This window comes from Colletes latitarsis, chromosome 7, assembly GCF_051014445.1.
Source record: "Colletes latitarsis isolate SP2378_abdomen chromosome 7, iyColLati1, whole genome shotgun sequence".
Taxonomy (NCBI): Eukaryota; Metazoa; Arthropoda; class Insecta; order Hymenoptera; family Colletidae; genus Colletes; species Colletes latitarsis.
Genome location: NC_135140.1, coordinates 4,449,272 through 4,473,297, shown reverse-complemented (window position 1 = coordinate 4,473,297; position 24,026 = coordinate 4,449,272). Strand labels below are relative to the sequence as shown.

The window sequence follows — 24,026 nt, the reverse complement described above, 5'->3', positions numbered from 1 at the left end:
TTTTTCTCTCTTAAACGACACCTCGAATTGGTAATTTCTGTTGTTTTTCCCTCGTTTTTGAAACAAATCGTTGCGGCTTACCACTTTGTCTCCCAAATTTCGTACGCGACACGGCAGGTAGACCGTCTGACCGACGAAGGCGCTGACGTTCGCCGCCGTTGGTTCAAACACCGGTGAATCCCCTTCGGCTGAGTCATTATTGGCGTCGTTCGGACGCCGTTGCGAGTTCTCCCTCGATATTTCACGAACTTGCATCGGAACTGGAAGCAAAACAACATTTTCACGGAATTATGTTTCGACGGAAGTACCGCGTTGTTGTAATAGTTGCGAACGGAAACGTAGCGCGAATCGATACAGCGACAGTGTGACAATATTTTTATATCGTCGGGCAAAGTTTGGAAACTAGTTTCAATAAATAGTAAATTCTGTATTAACGATTCATTTTGAAGAGCATCTTGCGATTCAACTACGTTTCTCATATCTTCCAAATCCATAGTATAAACTATTGATGTCTGAATCCACGTCCCCATCCATTCGTATACAGATCCGCAGTCTAGTGACAACCAATGTGCAAAAATAAAAAATTTGTAAATATTAGTAAAAGAACATAGAGCTTAATATTATATATTCTCGCCGAATGTAATTTTTTTTAAATACGTGTCATTGAGTCTCTGGATCTAAAAAACTGACGTGTCAGTCAATTTGTTAAGAGAGGAAAATTAAATGGATTTTTAATGAAACATCGAAAATTTCGATTGGTAATTTACAGCAACTTTAATGAAACGCTTCACATTGAAAACGAACATCAATTTCACGTCGAAATTTACACCATGACAATTATACAAAGTAACAGAAATTCCAGTACATGTCAGTGATTCAGAATTTAACGGTGTTTTTCATAAGCCGCATCGCAGCGGTAATTAATGTTACAGAGAAATGCATATCCTGCTAATTATACGAAATTCCACAAATATATTCAGTGCTATTAATTTCGGGACGCGAAGTAATTATTCAAAGGTTGTTAATTTCACATAAATATCCGACAATGGAATAAAATGTAAAGGAAAAAAGATCTATCGTTCGTTGATATCATACTCAAGAATATACTCGATCCGACAAATAAAGTGTCGCAAATTAAACTGCACGGCCAAAAAATCAGTTCAAATAGGAGAGAAAAGGGCCAAATTCATGTGCTTATAAAATGTATTTAAAAAGTGCGTATTAATACGAACTTTATATATAGGAACAAATATAAAAGTCGTTGCTGCGCCTCTTAAAAATTCCAACTGTCGCAACGAAATCACCATCTAGGAACGCGAAATAATCGTCCAGGGGCTGAATTTTGAGAACCATCTATTTTGTGCAAAGATCCAGGCCACGATAATAGCTAGGTGGAACGCGGAACGAGAAACGTATGGTCTGAAGAGACAGTGTAATTTTTCAAAAGCACGCAGCAGCACGTAAAAGGATGCTTTCGAAGGATCCCATAATTTCTCAGTTTCTAACTGAATCGCGCCGGAAGCACGTCGTCGTGCACCATACGCGCTTCCATCTTCGGCAAAACTTGTACGCAAATTCTGGACAGGAAGCCGACACTCTGGCTGTTCTCCTTGGGGAATGGAACTCCGGTGCCTTCTGTCTGGGGCAGCCTCATCCTTAACCAGATACCCAGAATCCGAATGCATTTCACCGGCAAGTAGTAAACTACTACCGGTTGAGCAAACTCGGCTCATTTCTTAAGCGGATACTTGATTATGCAACGCTCGTGTAACGACCTCCCCGCGGAGAACTAGAAATCCTTCGGCGTGCTACAACCGCCATTCTACAACCGTGGACTGAACGCTATTTTTCGTGGTGGCTCGTCGTTTCCGTTAATCCTGGAATTTCTTCGAACAGCCGGGAACAACGACCGTTGTTAACCCTTATCCGGGCATTAAATTTAATTCTCTAAATGAATTTCTGGGATCGCCACGCGGCGGGTGGATACAAATGACCGCGTTTTCGTCAAAGTCGGAGAACTTTTAACAATGACGAGATAGAGGGAATCTTGGACGAAATTAAAGCAAAAACGTAGTGGAACAAGAGAAAAAATACTATTTTCGACAAGTAGAAACGCATTTAACAATCGTACCTTTCCTCTTTGCTCGGATTAATGTTTCGCGAATCTCAGGAACGGGGTCGATATTTCTAATTAAAACTTTCTCTGTGGGGTTCGTTTCTTTCCTTTTGATTCGTTCAGTTCCTGCTGGTCATCAGGGTACATGTAACGTGATCCCTCTCCAAGTTTCCCGAATAGCCTCGGCTCGTCGAATAGCCGTCGGTCTATTCGGAACGCTGCCTCGTTAGTATACCTTCGAACCGTCTCTCCATCATCATCAATCATCATCAGACCAAGCGACGATATCCATTGCTGGTTGACAGGGATTGATCCGGAAGGGAAGTTGGTGTAATAAAACCTAGCTTGGCTACGACTTTGCTAATATTCCGCTGCAAACCGCACCAAAGATGCAGCTTCTCTTCCTTTTGATGTTTTCGGAACCTCCTAATCGAGAGACTAATCCGAGAACCTAAATAGAAACCACTGCGAGCATTTTCTGAGAGCTTGATAATAACGAAGAGGATGTACGCGTTCAGAGTATTTGTAAAACGCAATAGAAATAGACAGAAATTAATCAAGTAAAAAGTGATTGGACTGCAACGATGGAATATAAAATATCAAATGACGTATAATACTTTTTACGCAGTCTGATAAAAAGAATTGATATATGCAATAAAGGATGCATGTTTCCATTTAACAAATTGAATGCCGAGTTAATTTTGCATGCCTTTTCATTTCCGCCGAGCACTCCGAGAGCGATTTGGATTATCCTCGACGTTTCTTCAAATTTATTATATTCAAATTGGCACAAAGGACGGGCGAGAGTTAATACGAGCCAGAAATGGCTGATATTCGTCGTCTAAAGGTTAACTCGAACTGGAAACGTACGAACATCAATTCTCGAAAAGCATTAAAGAACGTTATCAGACTAAATTGGATCGTCCCCGGCGGGCGAGGGGTGCGCGTCAATCAACGCAATTCGAAACGGGCAAACCGCAAGCTTTAAAAATCGCCGGAAGAAACAAAAAATATGTATATACGCGTGTATATATATATACATTTTTATATTTATATATATATATAAAGAGAATTCTAATTGCATTCTCGCATGGTCTCGTTCGCCGTTCTCCTTTTATAGGCAGCGGATCGCATATTTTCCCCGAGGTCGAAAACACAGCCGGATAAATTTAATTGGAATGGAGCCCGGGCGCGTGTATAGCTTGACACGGAAAGAAAGAGAGTGTAGCGGCTAGCACGAGGTGCAAAAATGGTATCGAATTATCAAACGAACCCAACCAGAACGAGCCGCTGACATTGTAATTCGTTGCGCTGACCGTTTCGCATAAACAACGTCCTCCCCAAACACAGCGGTATCCCGTTTCTACCGTTGCGCAACATTCCTCTCGCTCTCTCGCCCTTAAGTTAACGCGCCGCGAGCCAGATTCACCCCCCCCCCCCCCCAGGGGGTCAGCTCAGAGTGCAGATAACGCCCCTATACACACCAGCACGCCTCCCGTCATACAAATGACCAACTTCTCTCCCCCCTGGCCGACCTCGCCCCTGCCACTGATAACTCTAGATTAATTGACAAAAACCAGCCCGCTTCAAAATCCTCCGGCCGCTGTCGTTCCAACGAATTGGGGCTCTTTATCCCGTTCCCGTTATACCGGGAAATAGCCTTGCAATTGAAGAGTAACAAGTTTACTGACACCGCCGTCAAGGGGACCAGGCAATCAGATTGACCCTTTTTATAAGAGCTTATTAAAAAAAAAAACGGTTTTGATAACTTAAAATGTAGACGAATACAAATTTTTTATTGCAATATCTTGTCAAACAACCATGTAGCAAGCACTTAAACAAATGCGAATGTACCAAACAGCAAAATACTCGGAATAACCCCTGGTTTGCACCGAACCTATTTAAATATTAACAAGAATCGAAATTATAAAAATAGCGCATTAAATACGGAAAATGGAGAAAAAAAAATTCAGTAGGTGGACAAATTTTTCGACGAAAAAAAAAATTCTCATGTCATTTAAAAAAAATTATTTTCGGTTGCGAGGGTCAATTACAATCGTTTTTGGTGGCTAGACATACCTTTGAAATCCTGCGCATTTTCGAGAAAAAATTTCAATACGGGCGGAACTTTAAACGTTAATAACTTTTTAACGAAGCCTCGATCAACAAATTGGTATTCTTGATTTTCGTCTTATTTTGGCCTCTAGAATCTCCCATTAAAATTTTTCCCAGGGGTGGCCAAACACCCTATACATATAGAGTGTTTTGTTCTGGCAGCGAAGCGTTCGGTCTGACCAAGCGTCGTTCGTTTCTACTGTTTTCTAGAGCGCTCGCGGGTAAAGCTCGTATACGACTCCTTCGCCGCTTTTCTCGCTGCTTTATAATATTATAAACGGCATAAGGAGGCCCCGTAGCCGGGGAATATTTTCTTTCTGTTCTTCCGCCCCTCCCAGTGCTCGCGATGCCGCGGGCTATTTTTCTTTGGGTACTTTATGGGTGGCGTCGAGGCATCATTTTTCTCTTTATTCCACGCATCTGGGAAGCGAATAACGCCGCCGGGCCGGCACAGCCACGACGAACGCACGTTAAATTTCGTTTTCATTGGCATCGAAAGCTCGGCTAGACGAATTATACCGCGAATATGGCTCGCGGTCATTACGCGAATAATTAAAACATAATAGGCGCATTGTTCGAAGCAAAAAAGGAGACTTTACAATGCGTTATTGCGCCCGCAGTGAATCTCAATGCGGGATTTCTGTAATCATCAGTTCCTTGAGCTTCGTACCATTTTCGCAAGCGTACGCGTGTATCTCTTTTCGCGCGACAGTTTTTTGCAGGATTACCTTTTACAGATTTACTTCGATACGGTTGCACAAACGTGCATTAGTTTGTAGAAAATATTTTAAATTACACTGCAGTTATATTTATTCCTTAATTCTGTGATTACAGGTGTAATTCTTCCAAGGCGTGGTCCAGACCTGATCCTGCAACACTGGCAAGATTAAACTCTACCAGGCAATTGAAGGTATAAATATTTGGTGTCGAAAACATTAGGTAAACAAATCGAAACGAGCACATCATTACGCAAAAGCTCGACTACGGTCTCGCGGAACTATGAAAAATTCATAAAAAGAAGGTTACGGGCACATTAAAGCCATTTATCGTCGCACATATCCCGCGATGCAATTTTCTTTTTCTAGCGAGGTCCAGTATGGAAAGATATAAAAAAATCCTATTGTTTCTAAGCGCCTTCATCGGAATATTAAATTTTATTAGTCCCAGCGTCATTTAATATTTGATAGTCTGATGTATATCTTTGAATATAAGCATAAAATCTGCTGCAGTTGGCGCCACGTATCAGCGAACATTCGTAGAGAGTACAAAAGGGTTACAGAAATTAAGATACAATTGTGCTCGAACCATGAAGAGCCAATGTTTTTTGTTAAAAGGCACCGATTGCAATCGATGCATTTTTCGCGGGGGTCATGTCTGAGACCTTGGCGAATAAAGGAAACGAGTGACAGTTTAACGTCGGCGCGGTAACCGATAAAACTTTCGTCGCGGGTACGAAAAAAGGAAAAAAAAGGGGGAAAAAGCACTCGTCTCGTTTCGCTTGCAACGTAAGGAATCCGATAAAAGGGAGACGCTCGGCAAATTTCCTCGCGGCGTTCGATAAGCAGGCCGGGCCCCGTACCCGGAATACAAATATCGCTTTCGAATGGAGCGTCGACGACGCGTACGTACGTCGGCATTAAGGCGAATTACTACGTGCTAAATCTAGCAACGTTACGCTATCTTTCGCAGGCACTCGACTCCGGGCTGCCCGCCACCGGCAACCTCTCGAAATCTCTACCGTCTATTACGACCAGGTTTTTTCCCCACCGCGAAACGACATTTTTATTCCCTGATAGCATTATCCCCTGGTTTTCTCCCTTTACACCGGCGATCCTTACCGCGTATTGCGTGCCTTCTTCCCTCCGTACGCCACCCCTGCGAGCAACGCGGAACGTGCTGCGCGCAAAACGATGACGAACGACCTTCGGAATCCGCCAGGGATACAAACCACAGGGGTTGAAAAGAGTTTTAACTCGGTTAACCGATATCTAAATGCACGTAGTTACTCTCGCAACCAGAAGAAAACTAGTATGGAATTTATTTACCGACCCTTTGACCCACACTACGTAGATCGATAAGCACATACAGTTGGCTGCATAAGTGATCGTCCACCTACTGCGTTCAGCGTATGTATGGGGAAAAGAACAGAAACGTACAAGTGAAATCAAAATAATATATGTGGAAATTAACCTTTATGAATACGAGATGAATTGACATTTTGTAGAACTCATAATTGGAAATACGAGGATCCTGCTTAACAGCTCTCAGTATACGTGTTTCCTCACGATTAGTCAGTAGTTTTAGGTCTTCCCTGTCGCGGTTTATTTATAATGGTTTCGTATTTTAACAATTTGTGCAATATATATTGTATCGTAGTCCTTTCCATTATATTTGCAATTTGTTTTTAAAATTTTCCTTCTTTCTATAATTTTACAATAACTTCATGTTCGGACGAGAATGTTTTACATTTCTCATCCATCATTTTAGATACTTTTGCGTTCAAATCTTCCGATACATTATACTGTTCTATTTAATTTTTCATTACGTACATGAAGTACGAATTTCATAGAATGTCAACTTTGTATTAACAAAGATTCTATATTTTTTATTTAAATTTTACCTGTACATTTTCTTTCTTTTCCCTATACATAAACATACATCCACTGTAGACATTCGTTGACCCGAGTTAACATCCGTTAACCGATTCTCGTTGATGGTTTTAAATAGGGTAGATAAATTCTTTGACCTTTTCCTTCCTCTTATTCCTTCTTTACCCCTGTCACTTTTCGGGAAGAACGGTTCGCGTGTTCTTCCGCGAAGATATTCGCAACGATAGCTACGCAACCGGACTACCGATGCGCCGACTGCTAGAGCGACCAAATTTTACGAGCTTTGCGGCGAAAATATATAATTCTCCCGGTGGCCTAGCGCGACCGTAAACTTTCGTCCTCATTATTTCGAGCGGCAGAAGAGGCTCGGGGACGGGGGTGGTCTGGTTTAAGAGCGGCGAACCGCCACGCGATTCGAGGCAGACGTAAGATTAACAGCCGCTTTGCTTTGTAGTTTTATAGCCATCTCCTTTTCCTTTCGACCAGTCGATATTCGTCCAGCCCCCGCCAAACCATTGCTTCTTCGAACGGAGATTTATCTGAATCTCCGGACGGCGACAGCTGGAATTAATCCTAGAAAGGTCAAGCTCGCCGCAAATCACTATTATTCAACAATAAAAATTCGTATCGGCTGGCGAACGTTTGCTCGTCCTAAAATCATGCACACGCAGCAAAATATCATACGACCCCATCGCATATCGTGTTCGAGTGGCTGTCTGGTCGACAGGGAGTTTTCAAGTCGACACCCGCTACTATTTTTCAAGCCCCATGGAACCTGACGAGCTTGTTTTGTTCGCCGTTTCCCGGGGCGCGAACTTGGAGCGATCGTGAATTCACGCCGTTGCTCGCGTCGTTTCTCGTTCGTTCGACGAACAATTCTGATCACGGAATTAGCTCTGTGTGTATGTACAGAGTGTCGATAACGTTACGGGGACAGTGTTCCTCGGGGTTGACTCTATACGTCGGTGCAGCGCGAACGACCGGTGTAAAGTTGCGTTCGGGGGCGTTTTGTTTCTGAGCTACGTGTCCTGTTTCCGAAACGAAACGCGCGTGTGTCTGGTCCTGTTCGCGGACGACTGAAAAAGTATCGCGACATAACACCGAGTTAACCCTGCTTTCGTTAGTCACCCGTTCCATTCGCGCGACCCTCTATAATAAACCTCTTTCGCGTTTAATTTCTCGCCGAGGCGATTCAAACGGGCGGCTTTGAAAGTCGACACGACGCGCCGTGGGAACGAAAAACGAAAAGGGTGGAAGAGCTCGGCGAGAAATTTTTAAATTCCATTTCGAAAATGCGATCCATTCGACTGCGGTTAAGAGGCGAAAACAATGAAATTTCAATTACACCGCGAAAGGAAAATTTTCACCCGTTGTAACGACGAACAAAGGGCATATCCGTCGGGTAAGATAAAAACGTCAGAGAATCAATAGAGACAATTCGGTCGGGCGAAACTACGCGAGAAATGCTTCTATCGCGGATCCTGTTCGCCTTTACGCGAGAGAAAAGACGCGGAATCGAGTTACCGCTTCGCTCGCCGATGTAATCGTTAATACAATTTTAATTATCATAGGAGAGACGGAGAGAACCGTAAGTGGGGTTGGTCCATTGTTCGCGGAACTAGGCCACCGCTATCGACATAACCGTAGAACCCTATATATCCCGTTACAGCGTCGAGTAATTTCAAGACAGTACACATCCCGTAATATAATAACAGTTCCTGATAACAATAGACACGGTATTCCGATCGACAAACAGTCGCCTCGCCGGATAGTTAAGCGGAAATGACGCTCTTCGCGCAAAGTATAGTCGTCGGTGTGTACACATTGTAGAAATTCGTGCCAGATCAGGGTAAGATGGCCAGCCAGAAGCAACCCCTTTGTTTCCTCCGTTCGTGTCCATACCTCCCATATTATCGACAAAATAGTTTGTTCGTTCTAACCGTACGATATACATATGTACAGTGGCTAACGAAAGTATTGGAACGCTTAGATTCACGACATTTAGCACATGAAACATGCATGCAGCTGTCAAACGAGTCTTGTTTGTAGTGGTTCCTTGGGTTTGTGATTTTTTTATTATGTAATGTATAAGATTTTCTATCCTCATGTGATTTAAATATTATTTCACGTTCACAATTTTGCATTTCTGACTTCTTAGTTTGTTTCATTATTACGCTGTATAATTCACTGTTACTCTTTCTCGAGACACGATTTAGAATTAAAAGAATATCTGTTGTTTAAATTTGATGCTACTGTTTACATTCATAGTTGAAATGCGCGAAGAAACATTAGTAATTTTGAAGTATTGGAGTTGGATTATTTTCTAATTTTACTAACAAAATCCTGGGACTTCCCCCTTGCTACAGATGTACCATATTGTTTTAAACACTTTAGTTTAACATACATGTTTAATGTGCTAAACATGTGCGTTCGAATACTTTCATTAGTTACTGTAAGAAGGTACACGAGTCTCGGATCGAGTGGACGATAAAGATTGCTAGTTGCGAGCATCACGAAGGTTGATTATAAACGCCCAAATGTTCTGCAGGACTAATCTTGCTATCTGCGTAGAATAGGGGCAACCCTTTACTGGTTCGGAAATCCTTATGACGCATCGAAACGCGGTCCAACGCGCAGCCGTCGAGGCAGCTTCCTAGCGTCGAAGTTTCCATCGAGGCGCAAGCTTCCGTAAACCGCGCGTCTACGCTATCCAGTTCCCCGTGTATTTACATATGATGCATTCACACGTACGCTATCGTGTCAGTGTGTGGTTCGAGGGCGCGAGATTTCCGTGTGCATGGGCACGGATACGTGCAGTTAGACGCTGGTAACAGCGCCCGGAGGTAATGGATGCACTCCAGGACGCTGTCAGCCGGCGTTTTCACTGCGAATGCAGTAACAACGCTTAAAGTGGAAACGCGGTTAATTGTCGCGGACGGACAGCGAGATGATCGAACAAACGAAAACGAACAGAAGCCGTTCCGTCGCAAATCTAGGCTCCGGTACTGTCTCTCTGCTGGCAATTAAATCGAAACCGATACTATCGATGGCATTAATTTGATACTACGCTCGAGATATAGTGAACATTCTAAATAGCGAAACTCTATCGCGACGAGATAACGAATCGCGTCGAATTCTTATAGGAGTTTGAAGTAAATTATTCGAGAATGTTTTTCAGTTTTCTTTTTTTTTGATCGATACGGTGACTACCGAGCCAGGTTTTAGTAGCGTTACTTCTGTGTATTATAGTGTGAAATCGGAGATCCCCAATACCCATAGAAAAGGAATCTACAATTACAGAATGGTGGCGTTGCGGCGATGGCGAGGCGAGTAGGATGGCTGGCCAGTAATCCAAAGATCGTGGGTGTTCGAATCCCGTGCCTCTCTTTTTCCTCGATTCCTACAATTTGGAACTTCGTCCAGGGTAGGGGGTGGAAGAGAATCGTCGACCACACGAGGTCGCGATGAACGACCGAATACCAAGCGTTGTTCAGCGCACATCTCTGACCTCGAGCTGTTCGAATACTCGAAAAAATCGAACTATTCCAAAATATTTTAATTATACATACCACATAGTATGCACAACTGTTTTAGATAGGTACATTTAATCTAGCATTCGTTTAATAGAAAATACAATCTAAATTATTGAATCAATTATTCGTTACTATAATCTTTATTTTTCATTTTACTAAATTTTAATACTTAATTGGGTTTCTCTCAGATAGTTCAAGGTGTTCTTGACGTGATCCTCTGAAGTCAACGATATTTCTGGATGGTGTCCATATTTTCTACTTTGTACAATAAATCTTTGGCAATTATGCAGTAGATTCATGTTTATAGTATTAATGGGTAATCCTTGAGTGTCCGATTCTTAATCTTAATAGAATTATTCAATCTTTCTTGATGAGATTTCGGTGTGGTACTTGTTGGAAGAAGTCCTGTAATTTGTAGATTTTATTGTAGTTGCTGTAACTCTGGTCTAAGTGTAGGAAATCCGATTTATGTTGCAAATTACTTTTTTGGTTTTTTGGTGATACCATTAGATTTATACGAAGATTTTTATTGTTCGTTTCATATTAAAATAACGGTTTGCCCGTCTCTGCTTATTAACCCGTTATCCGAAATGGCGCTTAAGGGAGACGTGGCCGCGCACCGTTTGAGACGCACACGCGCGCGAAACAATGGAACTTTCTCCATCTCGCTGGTAACTCCGTTTCCTAACTACGACGGCTTAAGATCGTAAACGATATCCAGGAAGTTCGCCGATCGCTCGAGAAAAATTCTAGCCGAGCCACTCGAATGCGGAAACGGTTTCCCCGGCCGCCGAAACCGAGAAACTCGCGCAATCTTCGCGCGCAATGTCGCCAGGCGCTTATTATTGCTCGAATCGATGGGAACTCGTTCGTCAAAACGGTATCAAATTTATCGGATAGCATTTCCGCGATATATCTATCGCAAAGTTTCTACCACTTTGTTTGCTTCGTCGGAGGTGGATCCAAGGAGGGACGATGGAGGTGATCGCCTACTATTAAAATCACAATAGGTTCTACAAGCACGAGCAACACGATGTTAACGTTCGTTCGTAATTCAGTTGGCAAGGAAAAAGGCTAACTCGAGACGGTCGTAGTAACCCTCGGTATTTCAAATAATAAAATTAAACGACTCGGTCCCGCGCTGGAGAGCGTGTGTGGCCGGAACCGCCGCGCGTGGTCGTCGGGAAATTATGATAACGTTTGTCTCGGCGTGGAAAAAAGCCAAGGCAAAAGGATACGAGGTTAAAGGGACGGGAGGACGCGGAACGAAGGTGGGTAAAGGGCAAAAAGAAGGGCCGAGAATGGTGCACGAGGGTGAGAAAAACCGAGCAGGTCAGCCGGGAAACTTGAAAAATGCGGGAAAGGCGAGAAAGCTTTCTGAGTTTCGTGGGTGGAAAGCACGGTACTGCTAGCCGCACTTCTAAAGAGAAGAAATCACTCGACCGGGTACAGTCTATTTTTTCTATTTACCTAACGGTCCGTTCAGAGGCCGGTTCCTGCCCGTTAGAATGACGGAACACGATATCTCAACGTCGAAACAACTTTCCGGGTACAGGTGAATTTTTTCGCCCGGTAAAATAAACGAGCGACGATCGATTTGAGAAATGACGCCTTTTCCAATACGAGCCTTATCGCGTGAAAGCTGATATCGTAAAAAAAATAGGCGGATACCCTCCCCGAAGCTTCCGTACTACGTGTTAATATTTTAACGATATTTGGAGTCTTACGTAGAAATTGCAGTTTTGATCCATCACTTTTATTTGTCGTTATTCTAAATTCTATGTGTCCATATTACAAGCAATAGTTTGCAACACCTGTACGTCGTTCCCAGTCAGCCAACTATTAATTCCTTCATAATGCCTTCGAACGAAGTCCGTCTTGTGCCGCGAGTACGAATCAGTTTTAAAATCGTAAGCCAGTTTGGCCGGTCGACGAAGTTTCGTAATTAACCGACCTACTTTAACGACTTAATTTTTCGTTCCTCGGCGGCCGGAAGTTCGCCCACTCGTGCCCAGGAAACGCGAATGTAGGAATCCGGGCAAGAAAAGCGTAGATCGCTCGTATCGTCGCCAGGCGTCACACAGGTAGATTCGATCAACCTTCTTAACTCCAAATCATATTTGACAGTAAAGAATTTGTTCTCGAGTTATTCTTACTGGCAGAGTGGGACGGATGAACATCGTCCTTTTCGTTTCCGTTTTCTCGGAAAGGGTTTCGAGGCAGTGTACGATGGTGGTCTGGTCACTGCCCCCTCCCCGCAGACCGGATAACGCTTGAAGAAACTATCGCGTTCCGCGAATGGTTTTTTTCCGGCGCCCTTTCACGTAGAACGGGCAATTTTCTCTCCTCTCGCGTTTCCACGGTTTATTGAAAAAGCTGAGCAGAAGAGGAGAGCATCAAAGTTCGCAATTTGCACCAAGTGCGAGGCTGTCGGGGCTGAAGCGTCGGCGAGAGACCGGGTCGAAAGTTCAATCTCGTCTCCGCTCGCGTTTCGACCGATATTTTGTCCCGTACTGGCCCCCCGCCACCCAACCCCCGCCGAATCGATTTTCGCGATCCTAACTTTTATATTGTCCCCCGCACCGGGCGCGGTCAGGGCGCCCAATTGTGCTCGATTTCAATAAAATTAATTATACACTGCCGACTTAGGCATTCAAATCGACAGCTCGACGGCAGATTTTAATTAATGTTCCGCAGGAAACGAATAAACGACGGCGAGCCTATCGCGTTCTCGATACCTAGTGATAATAAAACGATCCGGGAAATATATTATATAAAAGTTATCGGAAAAATTATCGAGTCTTCGAAACAATAACCTCTTTTAAAATACGGAGCTGGGATGTTTGCATCGAATTTAACACTGTCCAATTTTTTATTCAATTAATTTAAGATTATTACGTACAGTACCTAGTCGCGTAAGCAGTTCAGAGTTTCTTGTATAGTTCATTATGCTTTTTCCTTCCGAAGAAAAGTCGTCGAGCGAAGCGATTATCGGTTTCGTTTAAACGTAGATTAAGATGGATGCATCTAATAGAGAGTTAAATTGAAGATAAATTACAGGGAGGGTTCAAAGAAGTACCCTTGGTTATGTTCCTCCATAGAATTACTTGTTCGCAGTGCAGGGAGCCATTAACGACAATTGACCCCTCGATGTCTAATGTAGATTTCAAGGCCGTAGAACTCGATTGACATGCAACGCAGCCAACGTCGTCGCGAAAGAACAAAGAGGAAAAGGCAGAGTTTCGTTCAATCCTTCGAAGTGGAAACTTTTAAAATAAAAACGTCCTAGATTGCGCGGAAATTCAATTTTATTAAAATACACGCAAAATTGCGTGTGATACTTCTTGAAGTCGCGGCTATAGAAAAAATCTTTGTGCGCGTTATCGAAGCTGAAAGAATTCAGGGATACGTTGTTGTATTGTCGCGAAATGTAGTTGAAGAGCAACGGAGCGATATGTAAAATTAGTGACGCGGTGGAAGACAGATGGGAGAAAACAGAGAGGAAGAACGCGAGCGCGCCGTTTATTTGTAAACCTTTGTGAGATTAGTTTCTGAAGCCCAGAAAGCGGAAGTCGCAAAACGAAAAAAGATCCGATGCACGGCGCCAACTGTAACTTGCTCGTGAAAGCCATATGACGAGGACGCATTCCAAATAATTTATTTCTGGCCGTCGACGGTGTAGCGCGTTCCAAAAGGAAACGCTTCGCGCAAGGATAATACCCAGCCCGACCAAAGTGCGAAGCACATCCCTCCAATTAGTTGCACAATGTAATTACCGCGGGTATTATTCCATTACGATGCCTGTTGTTCGGATAATTTGATCATTGTGCAGCCAGCTCCTAATGTATTATTCCGAAAACGGGAAAGACAAGAGACAGAAACTCGGCAACGAGGAATCTAATAATTTTCTCCCGTGGAATTGTTCGACGTTGGGAAATATTTCGAAAAAATTACCGATGGTCCAAGGAATAAGTAATACGAGCAATTTGTTTTCAATTACTAACCATCAGGAGCTCTGTTCAGCTTACTTTTAATTTTGAGCCCTAAAGAAATACAAAGTAACAATTTTGGGTTGATTCTAGTACGGGCTATAGTTACATATGTACTGAATGTGCATCTACAATTTTAACCTGATTGGTCAAGTAGATTTTGAAATATCAAGGGTACAGTTCTTTAACTTTGTTAATAGTAGGAGTTCAGGTATCAGGTTTTGCAGACATTTCTCAAATTCTATTCTTTAAGACAACGCAAAAAAGAAATCGATTTTTTTCAAAGGTTCACGCCAGAATATCGCCTTAAAAATTTATTGGGAAATGGAATATACTCTTCAAATTGAAGTAGTCGGATTCTAGTAATTTGGAAAGTTGTCGAAAAATCGGAAGAGGCTTACTTCGTCCAATGAAACCCGACGATTCGTCTCTATAAAAGGTTCCTCCATTAACGTCACCGAATTCCACGACGATAAGCACGAGTTTCCTATTTTCCAGCATGCCATTCGACCTAACGTCGCATCGGAATTTCCCCGGTGGCGTGATGCGTGCGGGACACGCGGAATTCCGTGTACGGTCGGAACGCGAGGATCGTTATTACGGTCGCGAGAATTCGTTTTAATTGCGCGAACGATCGTGAAAGTCGATAGGCGCGGCCGATAGGCATACGCGTTTCGTTTTACGGCGCGTAATCCGGGACCGGAACACGTGTAGAAAGAATTGATCGAACGAAAATGGGGAGCGAGGCGACCGCGCACGGTTGATCCGTAGAAAAATGTTTCCCTGTCGCGCGAACGATATTTTTCGACGGTAACGATAATTGCATTGTCCTCCGTTCGTGTCGCGCGATAGCGTCGTCGTGTACGTAGCGTGGAAAGTTTAATTCGATAATTTTTATTCACCGGAACGGATAAATTTAATATGGAAATACGTAACAGATAACTGACCGAAAACCTGACCGAACAATATTTTGTCGTTGCGATTCCTGTGCACGTTTTTCGCAAATATGCATTTCGAAATACCATGTATTCGTATCGCATGATAAACAAAGCGATTAAATCGAAGCTAGTTTGCGGGAAAATAATACTATTTAAAAGGACGAGTTTAGGAACTAGGTCTGTTAGCCAACCCTAGAGGTTTAAAAGCTAGGTTAATTAAAAATGAAACGTTTTATAACGCGAATGAATGCATTTAAGCGCGAATTTAACGCATTTCGTTTTGCAGAAACGAATTCAGAGAGGAACGTGAAAGATAAAGCTATGGAGGGCACAATTTTTCCAGTTTTCACGATGTACGCCCGAAACTATGTAGAATTTTGCAAAAGAATTGTTTTCCAATGAAGAAAATGGGATCCTACGGAACTCTCTACGATAAATAGGTCCGGAGAGATTCAGTTTCATATGTTAGCTTATGATTTTTCTACTCTTTCGTTCAAATTTTGGAACGCTACATCTCCTTAAAATCGATGTTAAATTCAACAAAATGTTAAGATTAAAATGTTAAGATAACAACATAGTGTTCTTGTTCTACTTTCAAAAGGAACATTAGAAATTCACGTCATCGTAGATAATCTGGTGGTGAGCGAAGTCATTTATTAACCTTTTAACCCTTTTGTCGTGCAACAGCCGTTAAATGTATACGCCGTCCCAGAAATTCCCGGTGTTGTTTTAATTATCTTGTCATTAAGACGCTCGTTAACGGGAATTTTTACTGCGATATTAATCAAAGGCATCACCCACCCTTCGCCCAGCGTCGACTTTCTTTTTTCGAGGGCGTTTTTAACCGTCGTGAAATTGTAGGCGAGCGACACTTGCGGCCACGTTTTTTACCCCTGGCAAGACAACAATTTATATAACGACACGAATTTAACGAATGTACATCGACGGCTCGTGTTTTTCGACGACGCGCGCGCGCGTCGTTCTCCTGGAAAAAAGATCATTTATCTTGAGGGTCGTTAATGCGAGAAAAATTCGGTGAGTCGAGCGTTCCGTTGCAAGAAAGCGTCTTCAACGTTGAGACGCGCGCAAAAAATGTGGCTAACCGAGGCTTCTCTACGTCGCTTCGAAAATTCGCCCGAAATTGGCTGCGGATCGGAGCTCGTGTAAATCCGTGAAACCATAAACGGACCCGAGAACGCGAACGCAAACTCCCGCTCAAGTTTCGTTGGCACTTGAAACTCTGGCAAACGGTTTCTAACTGCCTGAACGAGAAATCCTATCCGTACGGTCGCTTCTAAGGCGGAATTTGGAAGGAAAAGCACCTCGGCGTGGCCCGACCGAAGATTTTCGCTTCCACCAGTCGCGCGGGAGTTTTAATTCGCAATTAAACCGTTCGAATCCGATTCTGAACGTTTTACAACGAACGTTCGACGCTTAGGGCCGAGAGAACTTGAAACGAGTGTAGAGAAATGTCCAACCAAAATATACAAATTCAGATACACGAGCGAAATTTCAATGGTAGAGTATTCCACGTTCTATACAGAGCAAATAGAGGACGCTGATTTCCAGTCCGGAGTTCGAAATTAGAAAAAGTTCTATGATCGGGTATTCGAACCGACTGAGTAACTAAATTCAAAGAAAACACCGCGGAATTGAAGTCTGCCCCTTCCGTATCGTTTCTCGGATTTGCACGTCGAATTAAACCGTCCTAAACGAAACTCCTCTCCCTTGTTATTCTATCTCGGACGCAATCTCTGGCCAGTTTGATTCCATCTAACATAAAGCCACGAATTTCTCTAACGGCGTTTCATTAACGAGATTGGACGTTCACGGGGACGCGTGTAACTGCAAACAAAACTTCTTGTACCTCTGCTTTCGGAGATATTAAAATCACTTGGCCGTGACACGGTCGTATTAAATCTTGGTAACTTGCGTGTCCATAGAGATGGATCCTGTTTAGTTGGACGTTATTGACTCTTGGACAACTTTCGCAGGGTTCGACAAATACTAAAATGTCATTTTACATAAATTCGTCTTCATTTGATAGAATTTCCCTAGTTTAATGTAAATTTCTAGAAACCCAAGAGAACTCAAAAGAGAATTAAAACCCCGATTTGAGTGTCGCTGGAGCGTCGTCTGACGTGTGAAGCACTCCAAGAGGGCTCGATTCTTGTTGGTAACTTGTGTGTCCATAGAGATGTATCCTGTTTAGTTGGACGTTATTGACTCTTGGACAACTTTCGCTGGGTTCGACAAATACTAAAATGTCATTTTACATAAATTCGTCTTCATTTGATAGAATTTCCCTAGTTTAATGTAAATTCCTAGAAACCCAAGAGAACTCAAAAGAGAATTAAAACCCCGATTTGGGTGTCGCTGGAGCGTCGTCTGACGTGTGGAGCACTCCAAGAGGGCTCGATTCTTGTTGGTAACTTGTGTGTTCATAGAGATGTATCCTTTTCAGTTGGACGTTATTGACTCTTGGACAACTTTCGCAGGACTCGACAAATGCTAAAATGTCATTTTACATAAATTCGTCTTCATTTGATAGAATTTCCCTAGTTTAATGTAAATTCCTAGAAACCCAAGAGAACTCAAAAGAGAATTAAAACCCCGATTTGAGCGTCGCTGGAGCGTCGTCTGACGCGTGGAGCACGCCGAGAGGGCTCGATTCTTCGCGAATACGACAGCTCCGAAAGAGAACAATGCGAGGGAGCGGTACAAGGCGCGAAAATGCGCCGGAAATTAACACGCATCGAAACGAGCAACAAGTACACGACCCTACACTGAAAACGACGACGACGACGCTATTCTACCCGACGCGTATTTTATTCCGGGGCAATCGAGTCGAGTCGTTTAAGCGGTCCCGTCGCGTCGTGGGGAAGATTGCGAAACGAACCGCGACCGGTCACCCGGATTCTCGAGTACGATCCGAAACGTTCCGGACGACTTCTAATTAGAGCGGCTCGGCCGTCTGTCTCCGTGATATAGCCGACGAAATTTTCGCTTCTCGTCGACGGGGCTGGACGAAGACGAAGAAAGAAACGAGAAAGAACACTGAATCATTTCATGAGCATAAATTAGCAGACCGTCGCAACGCCGGTTAATTAATTAAGGTAAATTGTCCTAAGCGTAAGTAACTACCGGCGCTTGGACCAAGTCTTTCTCCCTTTCCTTCTCCCTCTTCCTGGTAATCAGAACGCTCTTCGAGGAGTCTGGCCCGGCAAACGAGTTTCCTGAAGAAGATCGGTTTCGCGCGGTTTGTTCTTCTCGACCATTGTCATCCGCCGAGTAGTGGGTGAAACGTGTCTCTTTTCGTAACGTATAATCGCTTTGTTTTATCAGACAGTAGGGTGACTATAGCTCTGTGGCGCACTTTGCTAGATAGGTAGGAAGTAGTTTCGTCCCGAACCTGCTAGTGGACTCATCCGGGATATTTATTCGAGTCACCAGACGTTAACAAATATTCGCTACATCTCATAGCAGATCGGTATTAAATTTTAGCTTGCACGTTTTCGACTCAACGCATCGTTTAATCGTTCAACTATACGTATATAACGAGTAAAAATATATACAACCCCGACGAGTCAGGGTACCCTCGATAAAACACCACCGCCGAAATTTGCATATCATTACACGCAATTGGAATTTTATATAACGGGTCGTTGGAGCTCGATTTCCCCTGCACAAACCTATGGAAATCCACGTGACGATCCATGAAATTCTACTCTCCATTTAATGCGCCAGTCTCTAATTATCCGGATTCATACAGGCTGGCAAATCGTACACGCAAAATTATCCTCTAACGTTTGCCTCGCGAACGAGCGCGCGAGCGTGTCGCGACAATGGACAAACATTGCAATTAAACGCCGTCGAACCGTTGCGCGTTTGTTTGTCGCGTTAATTTACGCCACGAGACGACGTGCTCGAGATTCGAACAAAAAAATAAAAATAAAAATAAAGAAGAGAGAAACGAGAGAGAGAGAGTGGGGTAAAAAGGAAGGAATTCAAGTGCCGCGTACGAGCTCGCGATGCAAAGCATGCGTGCGCGCGATTAAGGGAGAAGAGGTTGAAGGTTCAAGACTCGAGGTCGGAACCAGTCAGTAATGTTAATTGCTTTCCTGCCCGTGGTAATTTGATATTACAGCTATTCCGCTATGCGCGTACCTGTGCCATTATCAAAATTGTTTTTCACGTTCGAAAAGTTTCATTATTTTCTATGAGCAGCCGCTCGTTAATGCATTAATTTCGTCATCATTCTCGAAAAGAAATCGAAACGCTTTCAGAAGATAACCTAATATAGTAGAATTCTGATATTTCACACAAACAAACAAGTCACAACCGCATACATCCAGCAGTGACGTTGATAATAAACAATTGACAAATAAAAGGTAGAAATTTTATATATTTTATTTCTCGAAAACAAATTTTTAAGAAAAAAACCACGGGGGTAGGTGGACAAATTTTTCGATGAAATTGAAAAATTTCAAATCGCTCTAAAAAAATTATTTTTGGTTGCGGGGGTTAATTACAAGCATTTTTGATGAATAGACATACCCCCGAATTCTTACGCACTTTCGAGAAAAAAATTCCTTACCGAAAATATAATTTCTGGCCAGAAATGTCTGCCCGAATTTTCATGCGAATCTTTAAAACGTCATAACTTCTGAACGGATTGGAGGATTTCAATGTTTAAAAAAGCAAACTACGCGTATTTTGACGGAGAATATGTAGAAATTGCAAAAATAGTCGAAAAGTTGGTCCTTGACCCCGCAAAATGAGAAAAACTCCATAAAAATGGTCCAATTTTCAAATGTTCATAACTCCTACAATAGTGAATATATTTCAATGAAACTTTTTTCTGAAATAAAGCTCACGGGTACCTACAAAAAAGTATTAGACAACATTTCTGTAGGGCGTCAAACAAAATTACTAAAAATCAAAATCGAATTTTTAAGAAAAATCGACAGGGGGCAGGTGCCTAACTTTTTCGGCGAAAATAAAAAATTTCAAATCGTTTTGGAAAAATTATTTTCGGTTGCGGGGGTCAATTAGAATAATTTTTGGTGAATAGATATACCCCCGAAATCCTACCCAGTTTCGAGAAAAAAAATTCGAGTAGGTGTAAAATTTTTCGACAAAATTAAAAAATTTCAAATCGATCTAAAAAAATTATTTTTAGTTGCAGGGTCCAAGTATAATCATTTTTTATGAATAGACATATCCCCGGAAACCTATCCATTTTCGAGAAAAAAATTCTTTTCCGAACATTTGGTTTGAGGCCAGAAATGTTTCCCCGCATGCGTATGTTTAAAAAATCATAACTCCTGAACGAATTGGAGTATTTTATTGTTTCAAAATGCAAACGACGCGTATTTTGGCGAAGAATATTTAGAAATCAGCCCATATTTAATGATTTTATATTTCCAATGAAATTAATTGATCGATGCCCAATTCGAGACTTTATTAGGTATAGTCCAATTAGTCGGTATATTTCATTTGCCAGCATTGCCTCAGTCCCGAGTATGCCGAATAATCCGAATTTTACTGTAGGATGCATAGAAAATTTCGTGAACGATAAAAAGTCTAAAGTATGACAAGGATCGTACTAGATGGATGATACAGCGTTTGCAGATGAGAAGTTATGTGTATATTAGGGTGCGCGTATCCCCGTTAATTTTCCTTGGGACTCGTTGGTTTTCCACGAAGTTTCGTACGTATGCAAATTGCGATAGCGCAACAGCGTAAAATATTCTGAAAGCATCGGTAATGCGCGACTTTCGACGGAACCACGTTCCATAAGTTCTCGCGCGCGTATTTTGAATGCACTTGAATTTCTCAGCGTGACGCATTAAATTTAATACGGAGAACTTTTTACGAGCAACCGGTAAAAAATTAAATATGTAGCGGTACGAAAGTTTTTTACCAAACTAATTTCCCTAAACTGACAAGGATAAGAGTTTAGCGAACGTGACTCTTCCATTATTTACGTATAAATAGTTATAGTTGCGTGCCGTTAGGGGATATGGTAAAAACACGTTAGGTTTTTCTGAATTTTAAACGACGCTGCATAACTCTAAACTTCGTTGAAAAATTATACAACTTGTAAATAGAACAATTTGCATATTTCCTGTGATCTCGACGCATTAAACGAAAACCTGTATCGCGACGATTTATCTTACGTGGTCCTACTGGAATTGAATTTCAAACATATGAAATAAAATTTATAAAAGCTTTACTCGAAAAGAAACTTCCGCGTAGCTAACTGACAAGTAATGAACACGGTGTTTGAAGAAGTCGCGTGTCAAAAGAGTCCGTACAGTCGTACGATTATTTGTGCAGTCAGGCTGGAACACTGTTTTAGCTCAGTGTTCCCGTTTGAGAACGACGAGGCCGGGTTTGGACGCAACTGTTTACGCCGTTGAAACCAGATGTTTAGTTCGCGGACTACCTCGAATGTGGCACTCGGTTCAAGAAAGCAATTAATATCGCACACCCGCGTGCCTGGGGCGTGTAAACGCTACTTACTATCTCCTATCATTGTCAGACAATATCGAGTAACCAGTTTTCCTGTAAATACAGGGTGGGGCAGTAAATATTAGCACTTCAGATATCTCCGAAACTATAAGTTTCACAGAAATATTTGCTAAAGTAAATTGCACAGTACGAAGGGTGCTATTGGGTGGCGATAATAGTTTTTTTGCAGGTAGAGGTACTTCGGACATTTGAAGGTCACATCCATTTTTTTAAATGGATCGGTATGATTTTGCTTCCGTATCACGATAGAGGATCTTAAAACGAGTTCAACGACCTATTACACAAGGTCATTGAAGGTCATAGAAAGTAGAGAAAGGCGATAATACTTACGGTTTTGCTAGTAAATGAAACATGTTTATAGTAGGTGTTCGAAATGATGACCATCACTGTCAATGCACCGTTGGATTCTTTTTACGATTGATTGACTTGCAAGTCTTACAGCGTCAGAACTTATTGATGCTCAGGTTGCAATAATTCGCTATTGCATATCGTGAGATGTAGTTGGTACTTCTTTGTACACTTTCTCTTTTAGTGTTCCCCACAGAAAGAAATCTAAAGGTGTCATGTCTGGTGAACGAGCTGCCCACGATATTGGACCGCCGCGTCCAATCCAACGATTTCGAAATTTTTCATCGAGTTCCCTTCGCGCAATCGATGAATAATATGCTGGGCATCCATCATGTTGATACCACATGGTTTGTCGTGTAAATAAAGGTAATTCTTCTAGCAAAAGACCCAATGTATCCTTAATAAAATTAGCATAGACGTTGCCATTCAAATTTCCATTGATAAAATAAGGTCCAATAATTTGATCACCTATGATACCGCACCATACATTCACAGACCATTGTTTTTGATGTTCAACCTGTCGCAGCCAATGTGGATTTTCCGCTGCCCATAAATGCATGTTATGCAAATTAACATTCCCGTGATTTGTGAATGTTGCTTGATCAGTAAATAAGACGGTATTAAAAAAAAGCTCATTGTTTTGAATCTGACGTATAGCCCATCGACAAAACTCAACGCGATTCATGAAGTCGTTCCCATGCAATTCTTGGTGAAGACTAACGTGATACGGATGAAATCTGTGACGGTACAAAATGCGAAGTACGCTCCTCCTACTAATGCCAGATTCGCGTTCAATTTGTCGCGAACTAATATGAGAATTTCTAGACACACTAGCGAGCACACCGATTTCCATTTCTTCGTTAATTACTCGTTTCTGGCGTTCACTTTTACGAACACTTAAACTACCGGTTTGCCTAAGTTTATCATACACATTTTTAAATGTTTGACGCGAAGGCTGAGACCGATGTGGATATCGTTCAGCATACAAGTTTTTCGCCCTTACAGAATTTTGTTGGCATTCGCCACAAATAAGAAGCATATCAACCTGCTCTTCAAACGGATACATTGTGCCGGATTGACCGATTTATCGATACTAATCTTATGATGTTTATCTCACTCTGCAAACTATTAAAGTGTCCTTCAAGCAGTGTTTATTCTCAGTAAAGTAAACGGTAAGCATTACGCATTCCTCTACTGTTGACAATACGTATGTTTCATTTACTACCAAAACCGTAAGTATTATCGCCTTTCTCTACTTTCTATGACCTTCAATGACCTTGTGTAATAGGTCGTTGAACTCGTTTTAAGATTCTCTATCGTGATACGGAAGCAAAAACATACCGATCCATTTAAAAAAATGGATGTGACCTTCAAATGTCCGAAGTACCTCCACCTGCAAAAAAACTATTCTCGCCACCCAATAGCGCCCTTCGTACTGTGCAATTTACTTTAGCAAACATTTCTGTGAAACTTATAATTTCCAAGATATCTGAGGTGCTAATAGTTACTGCCCCACCCTGTATACCCCCTTTCGACATAATTCTTACAAACATATATGAATCTTTAACGCATTGTGTTTACGTCACAGGCAATCATCCACGAAAGATTTTGCCTCTCTTTGGTAAGCTACAGAAGGGACAATCCATTTCGAACAGCTGGGATCCAATCCATCTATATGAAAGTTTATTAGAGTCAACTAAAACGAACGTAATAATGCTTGATCACACGTGTCAAATACGACGTTGGCAGAAAATTGATTAAATCTAATAGGAACGAAGAATGCACTTCTCTTACTCTTTAGACACGACTCTACCGGATTATTACTTATTGAACAATTTGTA

The 24,026-nt window shown here is 42.1% G+C and overlaps 2 protein-coding genes across 2 annotated transcripts in view; one reads left to right on the top strand and one right to left on the bottom strand.

Moving 5' to 3' along the window:
- Cbs (cystathionine beta-synthase) overlaps window positions 1–24,026 on the top strand; it is a 378,127-nt gene that overhangs the window by 84,740 nt on the left and 269,361 nt on the right. The gene's annotated exons all lie outside the window — the stretch shown is intronic.
- The window catches only part of LOC143343287 (zwei Ig domain protein zig-8), a 105,599-nt gene that overhangs the window by 77,457 nt on the left and 4,116 nt on the right, over window positions 1–24,026 (bottom strand). The window contains exon 2 of the mRNA XM_076768040.1: window positions 82–260. Coding sequence (XP_076624155.1) covers window positions 82–260 — 179 coding nt within the window. The remainder of the gene's footprint in view (window positions 1–81; window positions 261–24,026) is intronic.